This window comes from Kryptolebias marmoratus, linkage group LG24 (genome assembly GCF_001649575.2).
Source record: "Kryptolebias marmoratus isolate JLee-2015 linkage group LG24, ASM164957v2, whole genome shotgun sequence".
In the NCBI taxonomy this organism is placed as follows: domain Eukaryota; kingdom Metazoa; phylum Chordata; class Actinopteri; order Cyprinodontiformes; family Rivulidae; genus Kryptolebias; species Kryptolebias marmoratus.
Genome location: NC_051453.1, coordinates 8725500 through 8743256, shown reverse-complemented (window position 1 = coordinate 8743256; position 17757 = coordinate 8725500). Strand labels below are relative to the sequence as shown.

Below are 17757 nucleotides of genomic sequence, written 5' to 3'. Positions count from 1 at the left end.
TATACTACTATATGTTCAAATATGCATTTTTTAAAAAAGTTTCAATTTAAGGCTTTAAAAAATGTTATGTTACAATTTGACGATATGAGAGCCTGTTAGTGAGCTGCAGGGTGTGGAGGTAAGACTTTTGTATTGAGACTACAGCCCCACATCCCTAGTGCACAGGCACTGGCTACAAAAATACAACACAGCATCACCCAAAAAATGACATTTTGGCTTTTAAACAGTATAAGTTAATGAAGTCACGTCTCTATGTCGATGTGATAGATCATTTTCTTTAATACTGTTTTCAGTTTGCTTTCAGTTCCTAACAATTTTAGCACACAATCAAACTTTAAATGAATAAAGTGTTATTTTCTTCATGTTCTGTATACTTTTTGTGCACCAGTCTGCTCCTGCTTGTCCTGCTGCCTGCTCCCTCCGCACACCTGGTGCTCGTTTGCTAATCATCACACCTGCTGGTATCCAGTCGTTTTCTGCCTCACTGGATGTTCAGCCTGGTGAGCTTCACTCAGTCCCACATCGTCATCATTAGGTTAGTTCTTGTTTCTATTTCTTATTCTTCTCTTAAATTACAGTGTTGATGTTTTTTCCTGACAGTGTTTGATATCTTTAAAGTGTAATGGTAAAATGTGAACTGTCTCTAAGACACCTGAAGGATAAAGACAAGGATTTTTTGCAGAAGTAGGATTTTGTGTGGAAACTGCTGAATTTAATTGAATTTTTTTTTCTGAAATTTGAGGATTTCATGGGATGTTAAAGCTGACAGCATAGTATTGAGTGCTTATTTACCACTTAAAGAAAAACCTTTTTAATATAACTTGTACATTTCACTCCTTATTGGAAACAATTCCTCATATTCTGTTACCTGTTGATCAAATGCAACACCGTCCATCCAAACTTCCCTAAAAGATCTAAAAACCATGCATTGCAACAATCTTTTTGGTTGGCGTATGAGGACATCAAAGGGATCAGCTCACTGGTGGTAACACTGGGAGGAGGATAAAACAGGCCGAGCTAACAAAACTAAGCTCAACCTGAAAGGCAGGCGGGCTCAGTAATACGGGATCATCCCCGGTGTAATTCCTCCCTCCTGGACCTCAACAAAGAGACCTGGGACAAGAGCTGCACATCTGGGGGAGGAAAAAGGAGGAAGGTCCGGTGGTCCGGCAGTCACTGACCAGGTCGCCATGCCAACATCATACACGCACACATACACACTGACAAATAACTGCTTGAAACAGTCCGGAGACCTCTTGCCCTCTTTCATCCCCACATATTCTAATGAGTCTCTTTGGGGTGTGTTTTGTGCATGGACGTGTCCAAACATGGCGGGATATCAGAGGTCAGCCTGGCCACTGACCTTGGCCCCTGGTGCCCCCTCCCCCCTTTTTTTTTTTTTTTTTTTTGTTGAGGGGGGCGGGGGGAGGGTGCATTGGATGTGGGTGGTGTCAGAGCACAGCTCCACTCTTCTGTGGCAGGTCCGGTTCCTAATCGGCTCAGAGGCCAGTTGGAGGCCAGACACCGGCCCGTATTGTCCAGCTGCATCTGAAAGGGTTGGTGCTGAAAGGCCGGGGCAGCAGAGGGTCAGACTGTCCGCAGCGCTCGGTCGCCTTTCTAACGCCATCAATGCGCTGCTTCATTGTGGTCAGCTCAGCAAGGCGAGAACCCAGAGCTGGCAAACTGCACACATGATGGTCAAAGGACTGGATTAAAGCATCAAATCATGCTGAAATATCAAAAATGGATAAATCTGTATTTAAAATATGCTCGAGCCTGTAATGCAAAGTTTCATGCTGCTTTTCTTCTATGGTTTTATAGATCTGAAATGAATTAAAAATCATAAGAATTATTTTTGTAGCTTTAAGTGAATTTTCTCTTTATTTAATTATTATTTTAGACTAGTAGCACCCAAACCAAGAGGAGTCAGTATTATCTGCAGTAAGACTGACCATTAGACTGTCTAATTAACTTTTTGAGTAGTAACTTTATTCATAAAAAGCTGTAATTTCCTGATTATTTCCATCTTGTTGCATCACACGCTCTGTGCTGGCTCCACTTGTTGACTTTGGACTAAATTAACAGCTGATTTAAAAGATGCTGCTGCCCTCCTGATTCACTTTGACTCACTCAGGCCTCCTTAACAAACTCACTCACATGAGTTAATTCTATCAGCGTCGCCTGCCAAACTAATTTCATCAAGCTTTTCTGGCTGCCTTCATAGTCATCATTGAGGTTCACAGGGGGACAAAGTAAGCAGCCACTGAAAGGTCTCTCAGGACTTTTTTTTTTGCGTATTTAATCATCTGCATGAGAGAAATTAATCTCATATTGTTGAGATAACTGTCTAATCTGAATCAAGAGCTGAGAAAGTTTTCTGTTTGGCAATTGAATGAAAATGAAACGCTTTCATTCATTAAGTTGGCTGTTTTTTCAATATTACAAGTATTCCTCACCTTGTTGGACTGAACCTCTGCTGATGCTGTAATCTCATTAACTTTGCAGCTTCAGTGTTACTGGATTTGATGGCCAATTATCTGCAAAAGTAAGATGGGTTAAACTCTGAAGAGCAGCCATCTCATCCTCCAGCCTCTCTGCTGCTCCACCAGCTCCTGTTAAAGTGTCCCATTTCTAAGACAAGACACTGACACTGGAAAGAGGTTCAGGAAAGTCCAGTTGCTCTAAAAGAGTGTATTTTAATGAACTGGAAATTCTCTTGAAACGCGACATCCCACAATCCTCGGCTCTCATCCCTTCAAAGGCTAATAGGACCTGCCAATGAAATTGTCTCCTTTTTACTTTTTTTTTTCTTTACAAGCCATAAAAGGAGAGCAATTAAATCCAACTGGAGCCTGCAGTAATGCTGGGACCTCGGCCCCAGGAGGCCCTGGCAGTCCGAATGTTTAATCATCATCCGACCTAGTTGTTGGTTCTGATAAATGGGTCTGGGGAAGGAAAGCGTTGGCTGGTCATTAATCTACAGTCAGATGGGGACAATCAAACACGGTCGCCGCCAAGTTAATTGGCCACTCATTTTAGCACGAGCAGGAGACTAAGGCGAGATAAAGATGAATGTTCTCCAGCTGATCTATAATTTGGTCCTACGGGGTACTAATACAAGCAAAACAAACAAAACAGGAGGAGGAAAAGAGGAGTGGGCTAAGAGAGAGCTGCGTTGTGAAACATACAGTTCAAGGTGGCTTAAACAGAGCCATTTTTACTTTTTTTTTAAATTTACGATATAGAAGAAACATAGTTCTTGGTTAAGTTTAGAAATGTGACATCCCATGAGCTGTTTTATAAGTGTCTTTTATATATATTTGCAAATAAAGAATAAAATGTGCTAGATGGGTGGTGGGGGAGGAACCATTCCTAACATTTGCTGCGACATGAAGAAAATATGACGGGTCACAAGAATGCGCTCAGGCTCATCTACCTTATCACCTCCGCTCCTGTGTTCACTCTGCCCGGCTGTCCAATCAGCTTGTAGCAAGGGTCAGCAGTCGTCCAGGTGGCTGGCTGCCTGATGGATGATGGGAACAGAGGGGGCTGACCGGGTCATGATAAGAACTTTATCTTGACAGGGGCTTCCTCTCCGAGCCTGAGCTCAGTCACATGGTGTCGACAGAGAGAGATGGATCTGTAGGCGGCTGGATGGATGGATGAATGAAGGGGAGACAGACATGAGTGTGTCTTAAGGAACAAGACACAACCTGTCCTGGGGCGTTATCAGTTGACCTTATGACTTTTGCACTTTTCTGCCTTTTTTTTTTCTCTTAATCAAACCTGAAATGTAACGAGGAGTTTGGCTTGTTGGAGCCATTTTTCTGTGAAGATATTTTTATTTCAGATGTGACCATGAGGGCAGCATTTAATTGATCCTCTAAAGTTGAAAAACAGATGAATATAACTGACTCATTATGGTAATATTTTTTTTAAATTTCCTTCAACACATTGAGAAAAATATTTTAGATTTTAGATGTCGGCACCAGTGGATGGATGGATAATAAATTTTTTTCATTATGTTTGTTTTATCTGTCAACTTTATAATGTTCAGACAGACAGAATTCTGTCCACTCCAGAATTCAAAATGCAAATATGAAAACATTGGACGTCCTTAATTGTAACAAGTTGCCATTTTTAAAAGAAGACATTTTAGCCAATGAACACCTGGATTTAGCTCTGGGTTGGCTTCACAGAGTAAAAGTTTGTTACAAACACTATCGTAATTTTCTGGATTTATTATGAGGAGGCTAACCTCTCTGCTTTGGCAAATGCAGTCAACAATTCACAAAACACAGTTGCGTTTAGATTAATTTGACAAATGAGTATTTGCACACAAATTTGACAAATCACCATCATGATCTCAAGCAGATCAACACTGAAAACAAACATGGTGACTGAAATGTAGTGGAAATCTTGACATGGGCTTCAGATATTGTCAGAAAACATGACAAATCATATCTTTTTGTAATTTGTTTAAAATTCAGTCTTAATATTCAACTATTTCGACTGCATTGCATTCTTTTTGTTGACATCATATGCCAACACTTTTGATTACAATTTAAATTATATATTTGTTTTTTAGGTGCTTTCATGTGCAGAACAGAAGACAACCTTCACTCTGTAAAACACAGGTAGGGTTTCTATCAAACAGCATTGTGCATGTTTCTACCTTTAGTGTAGTAAAGTTTGATCATTTGTTATATTGAATAAGATGGACGGTACCCACCTGGGTTTTTGTAGTTAGTGCTGCTTGGCCTGGGCTGCTCCCTGTTGTGACGCTACGGTGAATTTTAAGAATTAAGCCAAACGCAGTGTGTCTGATCAATATTTCAATTGGTGCGTAACTGCCCCGTGTTTACCTAATTCCAGCTAATTGGGACTTTTCACACATATCTGCAGTGCAGAATGCCTTCTCTAATGAGCTTGGCTCCATTCACTTTCTGATCTGTGGCCGGCAGCAGGAGTCTGGTTGGGCTGACCTGCCCGGACCCGGGTGGTCAGCGCTGAACAGGACACAGCTGAATAGTTGCTCATCCCCTGCTCTCTGCGGGTGATCTTGGTCCTCTGAGCTCCAGATCTGACCCATAAAGGATAAGAGTGAGCCAGGGTCAGGTACCAGAGTCAACAACCCAGGACTGACCTCCACACCAGTGCTGTGCCCTCTGGCCACCAGCCTCTGCAGGTCTGACCCTGCTCAGGGCTCGCTAGACTCCCCGTGGTGAGTCAGTGGGTCAGTCTCCTGGCGGCTCATTGTAGCAACCACTGACCAATGACAAAGGACTTGTGGTCAAGCCACAGGGGCCATAGTAGAGTGAAAGCAAGCGGATTGCCGCACCCCTGCCGATGGAGCCTAATTTTGCAGGATGCTGGTATGTAAGCCACAGATGCCACATTAACAATAGCTCCACATTGATAAACAATAATGTTTTTGCAAGGTCTTCTTCTTGGGGCCAGTCTAGAGCTCACAAAGCCCATCTGGCATTAATAAGATGTCCTGAGTTGCTTTTCAGCAAATCATTTTTTCTTTTGTATGGCAAAAAAAGGCTTTTTTTTTTTTTAGGGAGGCTCAGTGCTCCACTGCTAATTTTGGCTAACAAATAAAAATGTGACAAACGTTTTACACTAAAAAGTTATCAAGTTAAGATGTAAAATACATAAGGTTTTATATTTTAAATTTTAATTTGTTGGGCCTGGAGATGTAAAATAGGGCAGCTAGAAAGATTAGAAACTATTACAAAACAAACATGTGGATTGATGAGAAATTTAACTTTATACATTGTAAAAGATGTTTTAATTTATCTATTAAACCTTCCAGTCAATCTAAACATTAATGTACCCTTTGTAGAACTGTGATGGAGGAGTTGTGGGGAACAAAGGAGAACATTTGCACATTTTCTGTGACTGCTCAAATATAATGAAATTCTGGAGAAATGTTTAAAGAAGTTGTTGAAAATATCTTTTAAGTAATCATTTTCCTAGATCCACTGGTATTTCTGTTTGGCGTAACACCCCAGAATGATACAATACAAACCAAAGAGATATAAAGTACTCCTGAAATATCCACATTGTAGTCCTTTGTCCAACTTTATGTTCAGTGTTTTGATTTGACAGGTCCTGTTGGGAAATGATCTACTTTTTGTTTGGAACAAATGGAAACAGTTTTTAAAAGAAGTCCCAACCTGTGATGTGATGTCTGCACTGATCTCTCATATTTTGTGAATGATTAATGAGTATATTGGATGGTTTTCCCTGAGGGCAGAAGGTGGTTTGTTAAACGGTTTCATCAAACGTAATGATTTGTCCTTCTAATAGACTTTGAGTTAATTCTGAAGCAGATCGAACCTGTTCTGTCAGTGGCCTCTTTTTGTTTTTTTTGTTTTCATCAAAATAAATAGAAAAGGTGACTCACTTCTTGAACATAAACCCCACGCTCAGTTTTGGCCTGTAATCTGATCTCTTGTCAGGTTCCTTCCTGCTCTGGTATTAACGTTACATGATGCCAAGCAGAACAGTTCACAAATTTTCTTCAGTGTGCTGAGAAAGTCCCTCTATGAACAAATCTCCTCATTCATTCATGATTTAGGCCAACGTGACTCATGTCTTTTAAATGGAGGCGTGTGGGAGGAAGTTTGGAACGAGATGGGGAGTGAGTATTTTGTTCCCAGCGCTGGGGCTGGGCTGAGCTGGCTGGCCCGACTGGGCCAGGGTGAATAGTCAGGAGGCTAATGAATGAGAGCGAGACTCTGAGAGAGCGTGAGAGTGGAGGAAGTGAAAACAGCAAGTGGCTGAAAGAAGCCAGAACTCTCTCCCTCTCCGCTTCTCCCTGCTCCTCTCGCTCGATCCGGGACAGGAAGTAGGATTGTTTGTGATCAGCACGTGTGATCCGTAGCCCAGCATGCTCCTCTCTCCTGAGGGAGGTCAGGCAGGAAGTGGCCAGGCGTGGGCTGTGACCTCTGGGTAATGAGCGAGGACCCTCAGGGGGGAACTGCTGCCTGCTGCCACGTTCTCCTCTTCTGACATGCGTCCACACACACTAAAACTAATACTTAGTGTAACCTTGATTCTGACAAAGAGCTGCTGTAGATTCATGTTGGACTCAAATGTAGAAGAGAAGTGAAGACAGAGAAACAACACTGACTGTCAGATTCATACTGTCATGGTTTCATCTCTGCCTGACAGGCTGGAGGTCCCAGCTGCATCTATCAGGGTTACACAGTTTTAAACATCACCATAAACGAACAGTTTCAGACAAACCATTGCAGGTGATATTTTTTCTACGAATCAGTTAACTGTCAAGAGATCCAGTATATTCACTAACTTTTATTCTATAAACACCTGACTGTTATCTGTCCCTGATGAGTGTGTGTAAATTTATTTGTTGGTCATTCTTTGCAATGTTGTAAGAAATACTATATTTGCCCGCTAGTGTGTTATTCAGTTCTGTGACAGGATCATTTCACCTGCAAATACAGTTAATAATGATACAGACACATGCAAATATATTAACCCAGTATTGATTATGTAGCTGGATGATGCTGCTTTTGTTGTGGTCAAACACTCCTGTATTGTCATTTACAAATCTATTCTTGGCTTTTTACCCATCATACCCTCAGACCTCTATGTTCTCCAAAGAAACACAGGAAGTGATTGTTTCTGCTCTTAAGATCTGTTCACTTTGAATTGTGCCAAGAGATTGTACTGCGATAGGGGAAAGTTTATTGTTAAAGTTGTTAGAATATGTTGCCTCATACAGTTGGAATCTGTTCCAAAACTCCCTCAATCCTAAAGAGAGCTGCTCTTAATTACCTGAAACAAAAGAGACTAAAATTAGGTGACATCTGGCTTTAGATGTTTTGGTTGATCATTGTGGTTTTTGTTTTTTATTTTATTTGTCACATTGATAGTTTTATTTGATATAGGCCTCTTAGTGACTTTTTTTGGGGGGTCAAACTCCTAAATTTTGAATTTCAAAGCAATATTATTGAGTAACACAGGTCTTAAATCCAGCATCAGACACTGTGGCACAAAGTTGCAAACTGAATCAACTTCTTTTTTGTTCACTTTGGCAAATTGCTCTCTTCCCATGCTACTTGGACTTTGGCAAACTGCTTGTTGAGTTCTGCTATTGTCAGTGGTGTGTGTGTGTGTGCATGTTGGCTTCTCACTATGCTTGTGCATTAATGTGCCGGCTTTGTATTGTGCACATGTGAAGCATGTGTGTGCCGGTTAGTGGCCTTCAGCATGTCACAGTGGGCTGACAGGGGCTAATTCAGCAGTTCATCCTTCAGGGGAGTCAGGGAAGGGGGTGCACAGTGGTGATGGTGGTTGGAGAGCTGTCAGCGGGGCAGCCAGCCAGGTTCCCAGGACACCCTCTGCAGACCACTTGAGACGAAGAGAAAGAGAAGAGAGGGAGAAGGGGAAGAGCAGAGAGGAAAGGAGGAGACATTCCCAAAGCAAAACACAAAACCTAAGGCCACAAGTCAGCCAGGGAGACACTCAGATCCCATGCAGGTAGCCGAGCCAGAGACAAGCTAAATTGTCCTTTGTGACACAAGAGCCATTCAGTGGGAACAGGATGCTGTCTGCGGGATGTCCCAGACCCCTTGGCGCTGCATTGTAGTGTGTTTTTCAGTGCATGTGTGTGCATGTCTGGCCCAGTGTTGACTTTTGAGAACGACTGACGAGGGGAGACTCGACTCTGTTCACTGACAGTCAATGAACGCTTCATAGACGCACTCAATTAGCCAGCATAGAAGTTTAAAGGAGGTGTCTAATGTGACTATAGAGCCCTTATTTTGACACATGGCCATGGTGAACGTATGGTAAACATCTGATTGGTGGTTCTGAGACATGATGGACAGATTCTTGACATCTGAGTCTGTGAGACAGAGTTTGAGGAGAAAGAGAAGAGTGGAGTGATGATAATGGCAAGAAACAGTTTTCTGGATACAAGACAATTGGTTCACTCAAATATGAAGTATTTTGTCAAAAACAGCAACTTGGTGCATTAAGATCGTTTGGGGGGGCAGACCTCTTTCATTCAGACAAAGGCAACAGGAGCTGTGTAGAGTTGGGCACTGTCTTTGTGGATCTACAGACAATACATGATGGGATGTCGAGGGGAACTGTGGTACTGTATTAAGAAGTCGGTGAGGCAGAGAAGTATGTTAGGGTAGCACAGAACAGAGATGTGCTGGAGTGACAGATGAGTTTAAATTAGCGGTGAGATTCCATCAGGTTCAGCTCTGAGCCACTTGTTTGCTGTGATGGACAGGTTGACAAATGAGGTCAGGCAGGAGTCCCCATGGACTGATGTGTGCAGAAGACACTGTGATCTGTAGTGAGAGCAGGAAGCAGTTGGAATAGAGCCTGGAGAGGTAGAGGTTTGTTCTGGAGATAAGAGCAATGAAAGTCAAGACAGAACCCATGTATGTGAATGAGAAGGAGATGGGTGGAATAGTAAAGCTGCAAGGAGTTGAGGTGTTGAAGGTGGAGGAGTTTTAAGTACCTGGGGTCAACCGTCCAAAGGGCAGTGCACCAGAGAGGTAAAGAAGTGAAAAAGGGGGCATAGGCCAGGTGAAATGGATGGCATTAAGTGTCAGGGGCAGAAATTAGCACCTGCCACCGGCCAAATGCGGGTAAATATTTGAAGTGGCGGGTGAATTTGATCAACACACGCCACTGTGGAGGGTTGGCAATTTGAACAGAAAAGGTGTTATTTGTCCTCTTGACATATAGGGGGCAGCAATGTGCTCGAGTTGCTGCTGTTACGTCGAGCCGCGTTCCCCCATCACATATGGTTCCCCCTGCGTCTCCGTAAATAATGACTTATGTATTAACAGAATTGTTTAGAGGGGCAAATATTTCTCATTTTAAAAAAAAACAAAAAAAAAACATAATTCTTTTAAAAATAAAATGTGCTAATAATATCATAATACAGGGGAATAAATACAGTTAAAGACTTGTTGGTACATTATTTTTGTCCTGTGTTTTAGAGGGGGAACCAATTATTTCAGACGGCTGAAATATTTGGTTCCCCCCTTGTAACCTTTGCAAAAAAAGAACAAATGTCTCCAAATTCACAGGACTTGTTGAAAGTGGAATAAACAGTTAAAGACTTGTTGGTAAATTAACTGGTTGTTGTTGGATAATTAATGATCTAAATAACATTCAACCCGAATGTTATTTAGATAAAAGCGAAATACCACTTCAGGCGGAGAAAACCACCTGAATAATAAAATATTACAACAGTTCAGTGCAAACCCATATGATGCACTCCATCCACTACAGATTACATGCAGTCTAACACCAATTAGGTGTTGTGATGAGAAGCTATTTCATTTTCTGTTTTTCAGGAGTAGTCGAGGGAAGAACCGAAAGTTAAACAACGTTTTGTTTTTTTTAACTAAATCAATGACGTCATGACGTCGGTCAGTGAGCGTTCACGCCTACGGCCAGTGTTCTGACGAAATAAAATAAGAAATGTCTAGTTATTTCCATGCAGTGTCCAGAAAGAGGTGTTGTTCAGCTTGTAGGGCACCACAACTGCTTCCACCCACCTCCATCATCATCATCATATGAAATTACTTTTTGTCACAACAAAAAATAGTGGCTGGTAAAATATTTGAGTGGCTGGTAAAAAAATTTGTCCCCCAGCCATAGTGGCTGGTGGACACATTTTTTAATTTCCACCCCTGGTCAGGGGTGGTTTGTGACATGGAATGTTTACAAGATGGTGGTGAGACCTGCTATGATGTTTGGAGATGGTGGCTCTAACAAGAAGACATATTGGACAAAGTATGTGATGTTTTCTCCTCCCTGGCAGCTCCATATTCAACAGAGAAGGTTCCAACTAACTCCTTAAAATATTTCTTTTAGCGTTTGTTTTGTTTTTCTCCTTTCTTTTGTTTTTGTGGGTAACCTGATGTAATTTTAAAAGAAATTTGTATTTCAAAGAGCTATTGAGTATAGATAAAGATGTAAGTCAGCAGAGTATAAAAATTCAATTTATTCATAAATGAGAGACAGAGAAGTTAAGATGGTGGTTTTTGTAGTACTACTTCCTTAGAATTGAATGAAAATTACCTTTTGAATCATATCAGTGCTGTTTTCTAATAATTGTTTTCACATACTTTTTCCTTGTGACCTCTGACAGATTCAAGCTCCTTTACTAAAACAGTTGAGCATTTTGGTTTATAGATTATCCAGTTGTGTGTGTGTGTGTGTGTGTATGAATTACATCTTTCTTCATATTTTTGAGTGTTTTAACACTTGTGCCTCATGTTCTCAGATTATTCACGCTTCAGGTGCTTACAGATGGTGATTTCCAGAGGTCATAGTTAAAGCTACAAAGCAGTCAGCTCTGTTTCTCATCTCTGCTCCGCGACTCTTTTGAAAGTCCTGTTGAATAGCACTGGTGGTTTGTAGTTGCGCCGGCTGAGTTGTGCTAAAGCACTTCCCCACACTGTCATAAAGAATATTTCAGCCTCCACCTCGGTCATACGACAGAAGGTTTCCTGGTTCATATTTTAAAGTTCAGGTGCTGAAAGCGGCTGCATGGTGGGAGACGAGAAAGCATGTGCTTCACTGAAGAATGAATTTATGTTTGTTAAAATCAGGACAAGGAGGAACCACATATATGCGTGTGTGTGTCCATTCCCATGACAACAAAGATAAAAACTCGCACTTCCTTGCACAGTGAGCCCATATAAGGGGGCTGCTGGGCCGAGCCCTGCTCAACAATACCTTTAATGTCATAGCTCAGTGACTGCTCTTTGTGGACGGGGCAGCGCGCTGCGACCCACACAAAAACTCAAAGGCAAAATGGATTAGAATATAAGAGAAAAGATGACTGAATCAAACCCAGTGGATTGAAGGAGATTAGCTGAAGGGATTATGGGAGAAATGACACACTAATTACTTTCTGTTGGGTGGGAGGGGGCAGTGAATCTGACAGAAAAGGGGTTTTCTTTAAGGAAAGAGAGCACATGGTGAACATTTTGTGAATTGCTTTTAGGGCTATTTATTTCTATTCATTTGAGTTTCATTATGCTGACGGAGAACAGCAAGTTTCTGGCCAACTTTATTATTGTTTTACAAAAAAAGTTTTAGATTAGCTGCTGATTAAAGTTAATTTTCAATATCCTCCTCATTGAGGTGACCAACTCTGAGGATTTGCAGCTTTTCTGAATTTGAAGATTATATTTTGTCTTTTTCATGTTTTTAGAAACCTAGGAAAAAGAGAATGGCCTGTTTTAGGACAATAATATGATCCAAATAGATCAGTTTTAGTTAAAAATGCCATTTTTATCCCCCACCATCTAAAACCTTTGTCAATGTAAGTTTTTTTATGGCCACCACAACTGACAGACCTTAGTTATTTTGTATTTGCTAACCATGTCAAATTTATAGAAACTGAATTAAAGTTTGAAGTGGTGGTAGCTGAGAGTTATCCTCAGTTCACACTTTGACTTCTTGTACATCTTGCAATATTGTTATTTTCAAGGTATGACCAAGATGGTTGTAACTCCGTTTGTTGACATCATAAGATGATTTTCGTTTCTTCTAGTATAAAAAGGTGGTGGAAAAAATGCATTTTTTCAAGGAATGCCTTTAATTTTAACTAATTTGTCTCAAAAATAACTTAAGTTATTTTAAATATATACTTCCTTTTTCAAGTTGTGCAAATATAAGTAGCAGAAACCCTCTCCCACAGTATTTACAATATACAAACTACATATTGTTCAGCTGCTGAAACTCTTAAAGCCTTTTTTACTGTCTGCCTCTTTAAAACTAGTCAAACATCACAAACCTTTGACTGAGACGGATGCTAACTCCGGACTGGAATCTACTCGAGTTCTCAAGTTTCTTCTCTTCTGTTTGTGAGGAATTTAAACTCTTTCAGAGCCTCTCAGACCTGCAGTCTAACTTTGTGACTCCCACCTTCTGTCTGCAGATTGTCCGTCTCTCTGATTGTTAATTATTTGAACAAACCGCAGTCAGGAAGCTTAGAGGATGTCTTGTCTGAAGTTTGCTCTGCTCTCCAAGTCTCCAATTAGCCTAAAAAAAGACCCTGGAAAAGATTGGATAAGACAAAAGATGAGAAAGGGGAGGCCAAAAGAAAAAACAAAATGCAACAGTCAACAAGACCTCCTGGCATCTTTGTAGGGGGAGGACACACACACACACAAACACCACCTCCCATCCCTCACAAAACTGGTGTTTTTAGACCTCAAGCCGTCACTGTGGAAACCTCTGTCGTTTATTTCATGTGTTCACTTCCCATCCTCCCTACTTGCTTTTTTTTCCTCCACTAAACACATGCACACAGACAAATGCTGACATCCCCCGAGTTCCCTCCTCCTCCCGCCCCTCCATTCACGCCCTCCCTTCTTCCTGGGCTAAAACAAAGCCGCGGGCTGAAAGGGCTCTGAGGTAGGTAAATGTATTCAGTGACACTGGCCGGATGATTCCATTCTGTGCCAGCCCTGTAACATTTGTTTCAGGCCTTGTCCGAGGGCAGAGACGGCGTGTTGGGCCTTTTGTCCCACGTGCCCTCTGCACAGCCTTGCAGTTAATGGTGGCCTTGTCCCAGTCTGCTGGACCAGAAACCTGCAGCCCCATGGGACGGGCAGACATGGTGGCACAGGAAGGAACAGGGGAACGTTATGAGGATGAGGAGGTTCATGCAAGAGCTGTTCAACTGGCGGGCCCACTGAAGAGATTTTCACAAGACTTTCCTTTCATCTTTCCCTTTTCCTCTCCTTTTGTCCGTTTGTCTTTTCCTTTCATTCTTTTTTCCGTTTCCCTTCCCTTTTTCTTCCACCTTTTCCCTTTGTTTCCTTCGTCTTCTCTTGTCTTTTTTTCATTTTTGTTCTTTTTTTTGTTTTTTCTTCCCCCTTTTCTCATGTTTTTCCCCTTTTTTCTGCCTTCTTTCTCTATTTGACTCCTCTCCTCCTCCATCACTAACCCCTGCCTTCTTTCTTTTTTTATCCACCATGAGTGACAGTTTGTCCATCTTTGGCTCCAGGTGCTTGTGGAGAGGGTGAACTTGATGGTGGGGGTGAGGGGTGGAAGCAGACACTCCGCCGCTGTCTGTCTGAAGGGGCCCCCCAGCATTTAGCAGTGAGGGTCTCCTCTCTTTCACTGTCAGCTGCTGAAGAGAGGCATCTTTAATACTCCCGTGTTGTCTTCTTCTCCGAGAGAGGAGTGGACTTCAGGGCTGAAAACTCTGCAACACTTGACTCTGATAATCTGCTGAAAGACCTGAAGTCTCTGTTTGAACAAGAAGTTGCAGCTTGAAGCGCCTGAAATTGTCAACCTTGCTGTTTTATTATATTAACTTCTATATTTAATTGTTTTGCATAAAACAAATGTTGAAAGCTTTCATGTACACATGGTTTGATCTCTAAATTTATAGCAAAATGAAAAACTAATCTATCCATCCTGTTTAGGGTCACAGAAAAAATAAGCATTTTAAGTAAAAAGTCTTGTTTTGTAAAAGTTTGAGTTGAAATTTGAATCAATATGACGAGTATTTTATATAAATTATTCTTAGTGTTTAAAACAGTCCATCCACATTTATAACATCTTTTTTTATTAGGAATTTATGACCACCTGAGGGCTTCATTTAAAAAAAAAAAAAAGTATTTTGATTTTGTGGCTTTGTCATTTAATTTTGACGTACAGGCAAATAATTAGAAGTCAATCTAAATTTCTTAACCACTGAGCTGAGTGTTAATTAAAAACTCTTCTTGCTTTGGTTTTAATTTCCATAAACACACTCGTGGCTTTGAAATGCCCATCTGCTTTAATGCCAGGAATCCCAGGATTCCCACCCGAGTATTCGAGTCTTTGTGTAAGTGTGGGTGTGTATATTCATAAGAGCCAAAACCAAATCCACCCTCCTTCTTTCTCTCTCTGTTCGGCAACAAAATCAGCTCTTGTATTGTGGGCCACCACTACAAACGGTGCATGAGGGGATTAGCGGCTCCTTGACCACTCCTTCAAACGCACGCCCAGCATGGTTGCCTCAATTATGACCATTAGATGCCCTGAAAATGAGACTGAGATGAAAGAGGGGAACACCGAGGACTTTTCCCAGGGACGAATTTGACCACACGTTCTGCAAAAATGAATTTATAATCCTAAACCCCGACAATGGCGAGAGGGGAGGCCTTCCTGGAGTGTTGTGCTAGCTTGCTGAGAGAGGCTTTATGTTTCTATTGCTGTCTTTGTGCACCGGAGTGCCGTAATAACGATTAGAGACTTTAAAGGCTAGATTAAAGTAAGGGCAGCTTAGTGCGCAAGTTCTTTAATGGGAAAATTCCTCAGAATAACAGAGGAAGAAGGGATGCAGGACTCTATCCAGCTTTGCCCTCGGATCAGGGTGGCACTTTGAATGAGAAAATGAAGTTATACACATGAGTTTTGCTCCCACACACGCCTCACAACACAGACAGTCCTGCAGGCTTTTGTGAGCAGGTTGGTGTTCATCAAGGCTGCAGGCGCTGGAAGATGACCCCGTATCCAACATGCCTTTATTTGGCAGGTGAAAGTGCTGTGAAACAGAGGGTCTATGGGTTTGTCAGGTTTAGCTCTATTTCCCCCTTCTTTCTTTAAACTTATTCAATTTTAGTTTCATATTTTAATGTTTTAGCAGCACACCTGCATCTTTCAGAGTTTTTAGAGTCTTCTTACAGCCTGATTGTGGACATTTGTATCTGTTCTGATTTATGTAAGTTAATGCACCTGCTGGGTCATGTAGAAAATGAATAAAATCAAGAAATGTGTTCCTTATGTGTATAGAAACCACTTAAATAAAGGCTAAATAAATTAAACTGAAATCAAGGCTGTGATCAGATAACATAATGTGGATTGTCTCTGTGATACACACCATTTGGCTGTTCTCTGGTTTAAGATAAACAGCCTTGAAAGATGTTAGATTAAAAAAATAAAAACAGAGAAAAAAGGGGAATTTATACTTTTCTTATAGAAAAAAAACTGTTGCTATCACTATGGTGAAATAAACAACATGAAAATGGACTAATCCTGAACATTCGATAAAAATCAAACACTCATTTTTCATGAAGTTCTCTGCCAAGCCTTTTCCTCCCCTCTCATAGCTCAGGATTCCCCTAAAACATCCACTAACTCCCGTCTGGAGCTGATAGCAAAGCCGTGTGGGATGCCAACAAAGCCCCAGGAGATCCTGAAATGTTTGCCTTCTCCCAGCTCCTTCTCCCCTTCAGGCCACGTTTTCCTCCCTTCCTGCCAGAATTCCTTTTCTGTTCATCTCAGACCAGACAATATGTGTTTTCTGAGAGCATGTGAAACTCCATGCAGATGTGCCCTCAGGGGTGTGTGCTCACCATGAAGGGAATCTACCGGTGGAAGGGAAGGTAATTTGAGCATGAAGGGAGACATCCAGAGACTCTGTAAAGGAAAATGAGATCTGTGCTCAGGTCCCTCTGCACGTGGCTCCCACACCTCTTGGCTTCAGTGTGGGTTTCCCCCCTTTGGGAGAATTTGCAACAAGTTTACTTCAATCTACAAGTCAATGTTCTTCATTTCTGGTTAATTTTTGCTATTCCTTACTTATTGTTTCTAAAACCTACCTGCACTCCAGACCTCTCACCAGTTGAGAACACTTGATGCATCATGACGTAAAAAAATTGGCAAAGAAGACCAAGGACTGTCAAATCGCTAGAATCCAACATCAGACAAGGAGGAGACAACATTCTCCTAAAAAATAAATAAATAAATAAATAAATAAATTTAAAAACAACTTCAGCAGCTGGTCTCCTACAGAAGAGAATTATTCTTAGGGGTAAACTGGCCCTGTTCACAACTTTTTTGAGATGTGTTGCTGCCAAAAAACTCAAATTGGCCGTTATAATTTCCCCCAAAAAAATTTACAAATTTTTAGTTTGAGCATTTGATATGTTTGCCATATTCCATTGGGAATAAAATATCCTTTATGAAATTTGCAAATCACTGCATTTTGCAACACAGTTTAATCAAAACTATGAATATTAACCGGCTAAACTAACTTTATTTAAACAAGTAAAGGTTAGATGTGTTAAAACTAGTCAGAAGATGCTTCAGCTTTTGTAGGTTAGTGCTGTTCTTACCTCCACCACTAGAGGGAGGTGTTGTCTCTGGTCACTGAGGTAAATGAAGGCAGCTTTAACTCAAACAGCACTTTAGAGCCAGTAGAAATATGCATGCAAGAGTGTAGATAATAACATGGCAAACATCAGAAACTGTTAATATCACCTGGTTGCAGCAATTAGGGAAATTGCTTGCACCTGCCGATCTAAAGTGCTTTATGAATAATGTTCCTTGTTAATGTTTTGTTTTTGTTTTTTTTTTAACTGTTGGCTTGTATTCTTTTTAAAGTAAAGGTTTGGTTACAATTGATGATGTTTTGTTTTATGCTTTGTTGGTTGTTTGGATCATAAAAGATGTTTGTCTTTTCCTGACAGATGTGGGCCATCACTGTAGACAGACAGGACCACGAAGATGTCAGAGGACCTGTGTTTGCTTCAGGGATCGTATTACCAAACCGGAGGGTCCCCTGCATCATCACCCAAGGTAAAGCATCTCCTGCTGATAGTAGTTCGGGACGGGCTCAGAGACTTCCTGGTGTGTTCTTCTTTTCTGTGGCGTCTGCCCTTCATGAAAGTGTGTTGACTCAGATGGGATGAGTAAACAGAACCGAGGTGAGGCCATGTGGGCGCTGCATTCTCA

The 17757-nt window shown here is 41.3% G+C and overlaps 1 protein-coding gene across 2 annotated transcripts in view; it reads left to right on the top strand.

Annotated features, from left to right (window-relative positions):
- The first annotated feature begins 427 nt into the window (after window positions 1–427).
- her6 (hairy-related 6) overlaps window positions 428–17757 on the top strand; it is a 70124-nt gene continuing 52794 nt past the window's right edge. Inside the window, exons 1-3 of one of the 2 annotated variants that reach the window (XM_025005346.2) lie at window positions 470–535; window positions 4589–4637; window positions 17493–17601. In XM_025005346.2, the coding sequence (XP_024861114.1) occupies window positions 17530–17601 (72 nt within the window). In that variant the 5' untranslated portion in view covers window positions 470–535; window positions 4589–4637; window positions 17493–17529. Of the gene's footprint in view, window positions 536–4588; window positions 4638–17492; window positions 17602–17757 lie in introns of both variants that reach the window. The other variant, XM_017413337.3, reaches the window with a different exon arrangement.